Source organism: Corticium candelabrum, chromosome 6 (genome assembly GCF_963422355.1).
Source record: "Corticium candelabrum chromosome 6, ooCorCand1.1, whole genome shotgun sequence".
In the NCBI taxonomy this organism is placed as follows: Eukaryota; Metazoa; Porifera; class Homoscleromorpha; order Homosclerophorida; family Plakinidae; genus Corticium; species Corticium candelabrum.
In genome coordinates this window covers 8,730,818-8,743,317 of record NC_085090.1, presented here as the reverse complement: position 1 = coordinate 8,743,317, position 12,500 = coordinate 8,730,818, and the positions used below count along the sequence as shown (strand labels likewise).

The window sequence follows — 12,500 nt, the reverse complement described above, 5'->3', positions numbered from 1 at the left end:
CAATAGAATGGCGGGCGCATAAGAAATAGAGCGTGAGATCGCAGCGATCAAAGCACGAGAAAAATGAACGAAAACCTAAGTGTATGCGTGCAGACACGACTGGTGCCGCTTTGTGAGTGTAATTTTACCTGTGCCTCCAAAGATTCTGTGACTAGATGTCCTCTCAGGACCTCCACAATCCACAGAGTGGCGCATGCACAGGCGTAGACTACATGTCTACAATCGCCATTAGCGTGGCAAGTGTTTGTCGATTCTTCCACATCATCCTTGCAGTTCAACGGAGTTGTGATGTTCTGCTGGTCTGCAGTCGGCTGATCTGTAGCCTACGCAGCTGGAAACATTTTCCCCGGGTTGCTTAGTAGTTACAGAATGAAAGAAGGTGATGATGACAAACCAGGAGGAGCTTACTTCATTAAAGTAATTGAAAAAAGATTATTGATTAATTGGATAACGAGTCACGTGACTGCATTTATGCCTAATGTGTCCTTAGGTCAATCTTCGCCTTACGGTGGCAACTTCATTTCCGGTCATGTGAACCCTACGCGTAATCGCGTGTGTTACTCCACCACGTAAGGCAAAGATGGCCTAGCATCGAGGCTAAGACAGACAGACAGACAGACAGACAGAGACAGACAAACAGATGGGCAGACAAACAGATGGGCAGACAAACAGACTGACGAAGAAACAAACAAGTTTATTTCCCCAATAGACAGGCACACCTGTGGCCCCTGCCTACAGAGAACAATTCTATGGCACAAAAGTGCACAACTAACAGTGTCCAACAAAAGAAAGAAGAAAAAGAAAGTCCAATTACTACAGTTAAACTGTTCAGTCAAACAGAGAACATCTCTTCCAGTCAAACGCGTTTCCTTTGCACCAAATTGCAAAGAACCATCCGAGGGAAATTCTGCAGAGCTGATGTAAGACAAGAAAAAACAACAATCTTGACTTGCCAGGCAACGTCAATCTATACTATCCAAACTAGGATGTCTAAAAGACCACAGAAGCCAATCTGCACTGAGTAGACTTTCGCCCACCATCTGCCATTTATGAACCAACGTCTTACTCCTTCATATCTTTCTTGCTTTCGTTTGGCTGCAGCAACCAAGTTTTCCTCAATGAGTATAGTCAGTTCAAATGAAACGACTTGTCTGTGTGTCCTCATGGTTTGCTATAATATCTGGACATTGATTGATATCGTTAAATCCTGGGGAAAGCAGCATTTCTCTCCTGGAAGATCAATTCAAATTGTCCAGCCTTCTGTTTATAGATGGCATTTTATGTAGTTAAATATAGCTTGCAAAACAGAGTTATGTCGCCAAGTGAATCTTTCTCCATTCAGTGCATCAGGACAGTTGTTAACGACATGCATTAACGCTTGTCTTTGGCACACAGGAGGCATTCTTTCGTGTCTGATTTGTTCCATCAAACAGACAGACAGATAAAGAAAGATATACAGACAGACAGACAGACAGACAGACAGACAGACAGACAGACAGACAGACAGACAGACAGACAGACAGACAGACAGACAGACAGACAGACCAGTCATTTACAAGTATACAGAGATTTATGCCACTCTAGAGGTCTTACCTGAACAAGTTGTGGACCTGCCAACTTGAGAAACGTTGACTAAACGAAACGAAACAATACAGTGCAACAAAGCAATTCAAGCACCAATACACAGCAACATTCACTTTCGTCTGTGCAGCACATGCCCTTGCCAAGAGAGTCTTTCCTGTGCCAGGAGGACCATACAGTAACACACCTAACACACACAACACTCAAATCTCAAATACCAACAAACATATCCACCTGCCAATGCAAACGCATGTCTATCGATCTGTCTGCTAGATTGGCCATCCATTTTACACACACACACACACACACACACACACACACACACACACACACACACACACACACACACACACACACACGCACACACGCACACATGCACGCACGCATGCATGCACGCACGCATGCATGCACGCACACACACACACACACGCATGCACACACGCACAAACACAAACACACACACACACACACACCACACACACACACACACACACACACACACACACACGCACAACACACACACACACACACACACACACACACACACACACACACACACACACACACACACACACTAGATTCCTTTCCCTCACCCTTTGGAGGTTGAATTCCCAGGTTTTCAAACCGTTGTGCGTGTTGGATCGGCAACACGATTGCCTCAATCAACTGAATAACAACAATTGACATCAAAAATCAATCAAAAATCGTGTCTGTCCAATAACCTCTTGTATCTGCTTGTCTAATCCTCCGATATCGTTGTAATCCTCGGTTGGACGCTCGTCCACTTCCATCGCCTTCACACGAGAGTCATACCTTCACACAATCACACAAACATCACAACACTGATTTCGTAGTTCACTTTCCATGTTATATTAATACACAATAAGTTGTCAACACTTTTGGATGCAAAAATGACGAATCCAGTGCTTTAGGTTTTGAAGATGGAGACAGTTATCCATCCAGTATGTATATGTCTGTGTGTCTGTCTGTGTGTTTGTCTGCATTTGTCTGTCTATCTATCTGTCTGTCTATCTGCCTGCCTGTGTGTCTGTCTGTCTGTCTATCTATTGTCTGTCTGTCTGTCTGTTTGTCTGTCTATCTGCCCGCCTGCCTGTCTGTCTGTCTATCTGCCTGTCTGTCTGTCTGTCCATCTATTGTCTGTCTGTCTGTTTGTCTGTCTGTTTGTCTGTCTGTTTGTCTGTCTGTTTGTCCGTCTATCTGCCCACCTGCCTGTCTGTCTGTCTATCTGCCTGTCTGTCTGTCCATCTATTGTCTGTCTGTCTATCTGTCTGTATATCTGTCTGTCTGTCTGTCCATCTATTGTCTGCCTGTCTGTCTGTTTGTCTGTCTATCTGCCTGCCTGCCTGTCTATCTGTCTGTCCATCTATTGTCTGTCTGTCTGTCTGTCTGTCTGTTTTACATCTAATAATAATGTGTAAACATGTTGAGTCCTTGTTAACATTTCAATATCACTCTATATTAATTAATTAATTATTAATTAATTATTAATTATTAATTAACTATTTTCATTATATAATTAACTGTCAATGCATAAGTGAGCATCAAGGAAGTCACCACACCATCATTTCATTTATCAAACTTCCGATTATCCAAAAAATTTGGCGTCCACCAAAAGTCCAGACAATCGGGTTGTACTGTACTGCACTTACTCTGCTGGCAGCTTGTCAAGAATGAGATACGAATCTTTATTCACACCAACCAGATCACCAGGCTTCAACTGCTCAGCATCAACAAGACCAATGACAGGAAGAAAGTATGTCTAAATAATAATAATAAATAATGAGATAAACAATGATTTGGTGATCTGATTTATATCAACAAGAAACCTGTCTTGTAGATGTCTTGATCACTGCACACTTCCCTTTCCTTTGTGAATCAAGGTCAACATTGGCACCCTCTTCTTCAGCCTGTATAAACACTACGTATAAGTTTTTATTGCCTGATGATGCATACAGTACGTCTGTCCATCTGTCTGTCTATCTGTCTGTCTGTCTGTCCATCCATCTATCTGTCTGTCCGTCTATCTGTCTGTCTGTCCATCCGTTTATCTGTCTGTCCATCCGTTTATCTGTCTGTCTGTCCATCTGGCTGGCTGCCTGTCCATCCATCCGTCTGTCCATCCACCCGTCTGTTCATCCATCCGTCTGTCTGTCCATCAGGCTGGCTGGCTGGCTGTCTGGCTGTTCATCTGGCTGGCTGTCCGTCCATCCATCCGTCTGTCTGTCTGTCTGTCCATCCGTCTGTCTGTCCATTTGTCTGTCTATCTGTCTGTCTGTCCGTCTATCTGTCTGTCTGTCCATCCGTTTATCAGTCTGTCTATCTGTCTGTCTGTCCGTCTATCTGTCTGTCTGTCTGTCCATCCGTTTATCTGTCTGTCTATCCATCATCCATCTGTCTGTCTATCCGTCCATCTGTCTGTCTGTCGATCTATCTGTCTGAAAGGAACAATGAAACAGACTTTAGAGATAGATGGAGGAAGCAACTGTCTGTAGTTGTACAGTGTTGCAACTCTCGAGTGATTTTTAAAAGTTGTCAAAGTTGTCTAAGTGCAACTTTGATGACTTTACATATGATAGAGACATTCGACATTTTGATCCATTGACTGTTATTGTTATGCATAAAGTTAGCGCTTGTTATCGGTAGAGTAAGCGTTCAAATAAAACAATCTGTCTGTCTATCCGTCCATCTGTCCATTTGTCTGTCTGTCTGTCTGTCTGTCTGTAGGTCCATCCACTTCCATCTGACTGTCCATCCATCCATCCATCTGTCTGTCCATCTGTCCGTCTGTCCATCCGTCCGTCTGTCTGCCCATCTGGCTGGCTGTCTGGCTGTTCATCTGGCTGGCTGGCTGGCTGTCCGTCCGTCCATCCGTCTGTCCATCTGTCTGTCTGTCTGTCCATCTGTCTGTTTGTCTGTCTGTCTGTCCGTCTGGCTGGTTGTCTATCTGTCCGTCCATCCGTCTGTCTGTCCATCTGTCTGTCTGTCTGTCTATCCATCCATCTGTCTGTCCGTCTGGCTGTTTGTCTGTCTGTCCGTCCATCTGTCTGTCTGTCTGTCTGTCCATCTGTCTGTCTGTGTCCGTCCATCCGTCTGTCTGTCTGTCCATCCGTCTGTCTGTTTGTCCATCTGTCTGTCTGTCTGCTTGTCCATCTGTCTGTTTGTCAAATCTTTATATTTCATACATATGAACTATTACAAGCTATAGATACGAAAGTCCGTTATATATCAATTAGACCCACACGGGTCTCTAAAAAATTATCAACTTAGCTTGCATGCAATTGGACACTAAATATGTCACTAATGTCATTTTCTTTGCTTCGTGAGCGGTTCATCTTCTGGATGAAAACCTGTTTGTCTGTCTGTCTGTCCATCCATCTGTCTGTCTAATTATTCTCACACTTGTCTGTCTATGAGCTTCGGTCATACATACAACTGACCTGTTCCTGAGGATCAACATCTAACAACTGCAATGAGACATTAGAAGCAGTTGAGCAACATCATGTGTACACCAAATGTCAAGTGAGAAACAGTGGTACCTCGATTACATTGGACACAAGGTAAGGCAGGGTTTTGTTCACTTTGATTTTCTCAGTATTTTCCTGAAATCACACAGTAAAGTTGAACAAATCAACGTTACATGTTATGATGTAATCATGGAGAGATGCAAAGAACAAACAATGCAGATGAAGAGACAATTGGAAAGACAGGCAAACAGATATACAACAAACAGACAGATTATCCCGAATAATGATGACATAATATCAAATTATACGTATTTGACAGACAGACAGACAGACAGACAGACAGACAGATGGACATGCACACACATGCACACGCACACACACACACACACACACACACACACACACACACACACACACACACACACACACATGCGCGTGCACACATACACACACAGACCGACAGACAAACACAGAGACAGACAGACAAACAAACAGACAGACACACAGACAGCCAGACAGACACAGACAAACAGACAGACACATACAAACAAATAGACAGACACATGCCGACAGACAGACAAACACAGACAAACACAGACAGACAAACAGACAGACAGACAAACAGACAGACTAACAGACCAAGACAGACAGACAGACAAACAGACAGACAGACAAACAAACAGACAGACAACAGACAGACAAACAGAAAGACAGACAGACAAACAGACAGACAAACCAACAGACAGACCAACCAACAGACAGACAGACAGACAGACAGACAGAAGCAGAAAGACAGACAGACAAACAGACAGACAAACAAACAGGCAGACAAACAAACAGACAGAAACAGAAAGACAGACAGACAGACAGACAGACAGACAGACAAAAAAAGAGACCAATATAACTGCCGGCCATCGGCCAACAGCCGACTAAATGTGATGTTTGGCAGGCATAAAAATTTTATAGCCTGACATTGGCTGATCAATGTCTAATTGCGCTGAGCTGAGGTTGTCATAGCATGGGGCTGTTCCTTTTGCGTGAAATTGTTCTCAGAAGGTGTCATATGATATAGCAGAAAGTGATGATGACATGTGTGTAGCATATCTAAGTTGCTGTAACCACTAATAATATTAGGTTGTTATTGTCTTATCTGTAATTATGTTACAAAGTGTTATTCGTTGCAATATGAGCTAAGAGAGCACCTTACTGCTGTGCTCATTATCTGCTCTAGTCTAGCAACTTACGTGCAACTACTCTTCGTTCTCGTTGACCTTTTACACAGGAAGTGCTAAAGAGACTGCAGTTTCACCAGATGATTTATTTAGTGACCCTCTTACGATCTTTACTAACCGCCTTTGCGTATTCTAACAGATCTTCTTACACGTAAGTATGCCCCAAGTAGAGCGTGCATTATTAGCTTTTCGACCTTCTATTCTGAAACTAACAATGTTCAAAGGTCCCAATATTCGACCATTGCTTACGTCATGCAACTAGGGTAGTAGATATCAGCAGCCATTGCAGAGATATGCGGCCTACACAGGCGCAAACACTTGTTAGATTGACGGTCGCTAACTAAAACATCCGGCTGCATCAGAACGAGCTTAGTATGTGATCCAGTTGCTGCTCAGCTCTATCCTAGTGATGCTCTGTCTACTCATCAACCAGTGGCGGTGGAGGGTGATGGCAACTGCTTCTTTCGTGCTGCGTCTGTGACACTAACTGGATGTGAGAAGGATCACGTCAAACTTCGCCAGAATGTATGTGAGCAGTTGGAAGAGCAAGCTGAATCTGTTGCGTCCTCCATACTATCATGGTCCTTGCAAAACCATGACTAATTCTAATTGATACGTGAGAGTTCAGTATTGCTTGTTCTTCAATAGCTTCTTTCAAAATAGGTCAGTCTAATATAGAATTTATGAACACGACTTATGTGTACAGTACTGTTCCAGTAATTTTTGCTACCATTCATGATTGGGATTCTAGCGTACGGCGCGCTTTAGTCTGTGAATCTAAGGCTTTAACTTTCTTGGCTTTTCTGAAATATTTATTTGGTGCATAAGAGATCAAGGTACAAGGTACATTTAATTTAAGCATGGCCAATCAAAACTCTTATACGACCGATCAAATTTTGATTGTGATCTGACATTTGCCGGCTGACTGCAAAATGTTATATTGGTCACTGAACAGACAGACAAACAGACAGACAGAAAGACAGACAGACAAACACAGAGACTGACAGACAAACACAGAGACTGACAGACAAATACAGAGACTGACAGACAAACACAGACAAACAAACAGACAGACACACACAGACAACCAGACAGAGACAGACAAACAGACAGACAGACAAACACAGACAAACAAACCGACAGACAGACAGACACAGAGACACACAGACAGACAAACAGACAGACAGACACAGACAGACAAACAGACAGACAAACACACAGACAGACACAGACAAACAGACAGAAAGACAAACAGACAGAAAGACAAACAGACAGACAGACAAACAGACAGACAAACAGACAGACAAACAGACAGACAAACAAACAGACAGACAAACAGAAAGACAGACAGACAAACAAACAGACAGACAGACAAACAGACAGACAGACAGACAAACAGACAGACAAACAAACAGACAGACAGACAGACAGACAAACAGACACACAGACAGACAAACAGACAGACAGACAAACAGACAGACAGACAAACAAACAAACAGACAGACAAACAGACAGACAAACAGAAAGACAGACAGACAAACAGACAGACAAACAAACAGACAGACAGACAAACAGACAGACAAACAAACAGACAAACAGACAGACAAACAAACAGACAGACAAACAAACAGACAAACAAACAGACAGACAAACAAACAGACAAACAGACAGACAGACAGACACGTGTGTTTACCTTAATCTTTTCCTTCTGTGCTTGCATCTCATGTTGCAGCCGCAAAGTCTCCGCTTTCATTATCTCAACAGACAAACCTACAATTGACTCTCTCTCCGTCTACCAAAGCGTCCCTAAATCATCTCACTCTGATCTCATTCTCTAAAAGTTTCGTACGACCCACGAGCTCCTCAACTGACATGCGCTGAACCTCATCATCTACACCATCCTAACAAATAAACACAAACAAACTTGTAAATCACCATTTGAGCTTATAACGAATGCTGTAGACCTCGTCTTGCCACAGAGATTGTTCCTCTAGTGTCGCCATTTTAATTTAAGGTTGATACCAATAACCCACGTGATTAACCTTGGAGTCCTGATATTGTGCGCACATTTGCGTTGCACATCACCAATAGTGGGTTGGCATCATGTTTGTAATAATTCAATTAAGCAATTATAACATTGTAGTATAAATAATTAATTAATTAATTAATTATAACACACAATGTTTTGTGTTGGTTGAGACATCTTGACTTGATGGATACGCCACGTCACCTGCTCTAGTCTGATTGCCAACACAATCTCGTAGATTTCGATTTTTGGTTTGTTTGTAATTTCTCAAAATGTTGTCGTCAGTGTTTAGTCAATGTTTGATGATGCAATGATCATCTCGTCTGCTGCATCATACAATTGAGATGAAGGATTGTAATACAAAATGTTACACGTTAATTAATGCTGATTGTTCGTTGATACAGAAACACACGAACAATCATCCAGACAGCAAACAGACAGATTAGCCTGGAATTGTGATGACTTGACAGACAGACAGACAGACAGACAGACAGACAGACAGACAGACAGACAGACAGACAGACAGACAGACAGACAGACAGACAGACAGACAGACAGACAGACAGACAGACAGACAGACAGACAGACAGATAGAAAGACAGAAAGACAAACAGACAGATTGTTTATTCTCTCCCAAACTGTAAATGTAACAATCACAAAAGTGGAAGCATCCTAATTAAGTATGAACAAAAACTACTGAAATGTCTGAAGTCATAGCTACAGTATTGTCCTAATGAACATAGTGTTGAATATCTATATCAAAGAAAAAATCCTCTATCTTACCTACATGCAATCTACTTATCTTCTTTAATATAACTCTAGCATTACATCTCTGGATAATTATAGAAATCTGTCTACGCCATCTCGTCCTAAAGTCGGCTTCAGTACTTCTGCCTTCTGAATCTTTTGATTTCTTTGAGAGTGAGTTCAGGAAGTTATCAGCCTCCTGACCCCAGAACCCAAACTTTTCAAAGACCAACAAAACTAAGTTAGGTTTTGTGCCATCCTGAACAGACAGAGCTTTGTATTTGCTTTTCTTTCTCATCTCACGCCTCTCAGCTGCATAGCTTGCCTCTTTAGATGCTCTATTTAGGATGTCTTTGCTTCAAGAGTTAGCCATGCTCACGTCCAACTCTGTGCTTGATTCATCATACATCAAAATATCGGGGCAATTCTTAGATTTTCTATATTGTTCTCTTGGCACCATGTGATGGTGCAGTTGGAGCTCATTCAAACAACTGCACCATCCTGACACTACAGAATCATGTTGCCAGACTGGTCTTCCCCCGAACTTGCAGGTGAGAAGATGATACCCAGTTCCCTCCAATTCTACTCCACATTCACATTTGTTTATGCATGACTTAAAAGGCATTGGTAGACCGAGCCTCAGAAGGGACGCTAGACGGAAATCCTTTGCAATAAGTGCGTACCTATCTGAGGATGGTATAAGGCCTCTAACCAAGCCCCAGACCCCTTACCTTGAGCAGAACATAATCTTGCAGCATCCCTTCTGTGAGGTGCAGAAGACAGACAATGAGCTGCACTCAAGAGGCCAATTTCTGAGCTTAGATTGTGCTGAAGCTTACCCTTTGTAGCTGAAAGGGTTGACAATGATTGAGGCCTCGGTGTTTCATCGTTTCCTAATCTAATTGGAGGCAAGGACTTGACAGCTGAATGAATGTCGAAGTCAAGTGAAGAGGATGTGGAATCGTTTTCCACCAGATCTTGAATACGTTGTGAAAGTGAGGAAAAGCGATTAGGCAAATCTCTGACAGATTGAGCCCATGAAGAGACGTATGCCAAGCATTTACTCTTGTTGACTTCAGATAAGCCAAACCCACCCAATTCGATGTTTAATGAGGCTTGATTCCAGGTGAAATCATCAATAGAGTCTAAGCCCAATATCTGGACAAAGGCAGACCGGGTCATGGCATCATGTAGTTTCGCAGCATATTCAAAAGACTAAGGAGACGCACATCTAGCTAAGTAGTTCATCCGAGTCACGTGGCAAAATCTTAGCAAGAGAGTTGCACTCTGAGGGCACCTCAACTTTACGAGCTCTGAGCAAAGAGCGTGACCTGAATTGGCGATCTCGGAGCATCTAGTTTGCACAAACTGGTGGGAATCCCTAGAGTCTCTGTGCGATGTGAGACCACAGGAACAGAACCAAAAGATTGTACAGAATCTGGACAACTCGCACTTTTCAGACAGGCAGACAGACAGACAGACAGACAGACTAGCAAATAGACAGACAGACAGACAGACAGACAGAGAGACAGAGAGACAGACAGACACGCAAATAGACAGACAGACAGACAGACAGAGAGACAGGCAAATAGACAGACAGACATGTTGCGCTTGTCCACCCACAGAATCACGCGTATATAACATGAATACGAAATGACAAGATAAAAGCCATCCATCATTACATAAACAGTGACTCAAACAAATGCTCTACTCTCTCATATGCAACTGAATATCGTCCGTCTCTCTGCAAAAAATTGCTGCTACATTTTGTTCTCCTTACTGTATAAGACACTTCATATAAGTCCTGCTGCATTATAGTCCACGAGATTCTTACAATAATTCTAACATATTCATCTAAAAGCATCAATTTCTACTTCAGAATACCATTCCTCTGAATGGTCCTTGAGTGCGTAGATACTGTAAGGCACAATGGAACTAATCAGTCAAATGAAGAAGCAGAACATGTAGAAACAGCCAAACACAAGTTAAATGGACAGACAAACAGACAGACAGACAGACAGACAGACAGACAGACAGACAGACAGACAGACAGACAGACAGACAGACAGTCGCTGCAACGGTGCAATTCGAAGACCATCGCTAGGAAACTATCCAATCTAACTAATGGCAGCGATAGCCAATTATATACAGATGACTTTAATATTCAGTTGTATGTACATTGACTCCTATTCGTGGCCCCATAGGGGCCTTATTGAGACTTCAGTAGTGTAGTTTACTTTTAAATTATTTCGTCGTTGTAACAGCAATCATTATTGATAATATATGTGACAGACAGACAGACAGACAGACAGACAGACAGACAGACAGACAGACAGACACATGCACACACACACACACACACACACACACACACACACACACACAAGACAGACAAACACACTAACAGACAACCAAATGGACACACAGACAATCAACAAACAGACAGACAGCAGACAGACAAACACACATAGACAGACACACAGACAGACACAAACAGACAAATGGACAGCTAAACAAACAGACAGAAAGACAGACAGACAGACAGACAGACAGATAAAAGACAATAGACAACAGACAAACACACAGACACACAAACAAACCGACAGACCAACAGACAATACATCATAACGCACGATCATCACAAGCCAGTTAAATTGAGCACAACAAGTTGGCAAACAGACAAGTAACCAAAACGACACAAACACAAACTGCCAGTACAACAGTCGAGTAGTTTACCATAATAACTCCAGATGGTCCACCCTCCACCACTTGAACTGGCATTGCTCCTAATGGACAGCCATCAATGCTCATGAGCGACAACTTTCGACAAAGTGCCAACTCAAACGGCAGCATCTGAAGCGACGGATTGTCATTCAAATACAACTCTTCTAACGATTCCAGAGTCCCTGCAATGCAAGTAGAGAGTCGAATCAAACAACAAGCAAAAGGACAGACACATACAGACAGATTACTGAGTAAATGGCTCACACATTTGAGTTAATTAATTAATTATTAATCAACAGTCACTGGAATATTGATAAACCAAGACGTCACCAAACAAATGGACAGACACATATACAGACATGTATACAGACAGATTAGTGAGTAAGTGGCTCACATGTTTGAGTTAATTAATTAATTAATTATTAATCAAGTCACTGAATGACATGCAGGAATGTCAATAAACCAAGACGTCACCAAGCAAATGGACAGACACATATACAGACAGATTAGTGAGCGAATGGCTCACACATTTGAGTTAATTAATTAATTAATTAATTATTAATCAAGTCACTGAATGACATGCAGGAATATTGATAAACAAAGACGTCACGAAGCAAATGGACAGACACATATACAGACAAATTAGTGAGTAAGTGGCTCACACGTTTAAGTTAATTAATTAATTAATTAATTATTAATCAAGTC

The 12,500-nt window shown here is 42.2% G+C and overlaps 2 protein-coding genes across 2 annotated transcripts in view; both read right to left on the bottom strand.

Annotated features, from left to right (window-relative positions):
• Positions 1-8,334, bottom strand: part of LOC134181012 (26S proteasome regulatory subunit 6A-B) — a 14,252-nt gene extending 5,918 nt beyond the window's left edge. The window contains exons 1-11 of the mRNA XM_062648204.1: positions 8,263-8,334; positions 8,119-8,199; positions 7,992-8,054; positions 5,139-5,201; positions 5,040-5,066; positions 3,429-3,509; positions 3,252-3,361; positions 2,304-2,394; positions 2,175-2,247; positions 1,698-1,768; positions 1,594-1,632 (exon numbers count right to left, since the gene is read on the bottom strand). Of these exons, the coding sequence (XP_062504188.1) occupies positions 1,594-1,632; positions 1,698-1,768; positions 2,175-2,247; positions 2,304-2,394; positions 3,252-3,361; positions 3,429-3,509; positions 5,040-5,066; positions 5,139-5,201; positions 7,992-8,054; positions 8,119-8,199; positions 8,263-8,301 (738 nt within the window). The 5' untranslated portion in view covers positions 8,302-8,334. The remainder of the gene's footprint in view (positions 1-1,593; positions 1,633-1,697; positions 1,769-2,174; positions 2,248-2,303; positions 2,395-3,251; positions 3,362-3,428; positions 3,510-5,039; positions 5,067-5,138; positions 5,202-7,991; positions 8,055-8,118; positions 8,200-8,262) is intronic.
• Positions 8,335-10,725: 2,391 nt separating this feature from the next.
• Positions 10,726-12,500, bottom strand: part of LOC134181059 (leucine-rich repeat protein SHOC-2-like) — a 12,197-nt gene continuing 10,422 nt past the window's right edge. Inside the window, exons 16-17 of the mRNA XM_062648257.1 lie at positions 11,808-11,977; positions 10,726-10,988 (exon numbers count right to left, since the gene is read on the bottom strand). Coding sequence (XP_062504241.1) covers positions 10,947-10,988; positions 11,808-11,977 — 212 coding nt within the window. The 3' untranslated portion in view covers positions 10,726-10,946. The remainder of the gene's footprint in view (positions 10,989-11,807; positions 11,978-12,500) is intronic.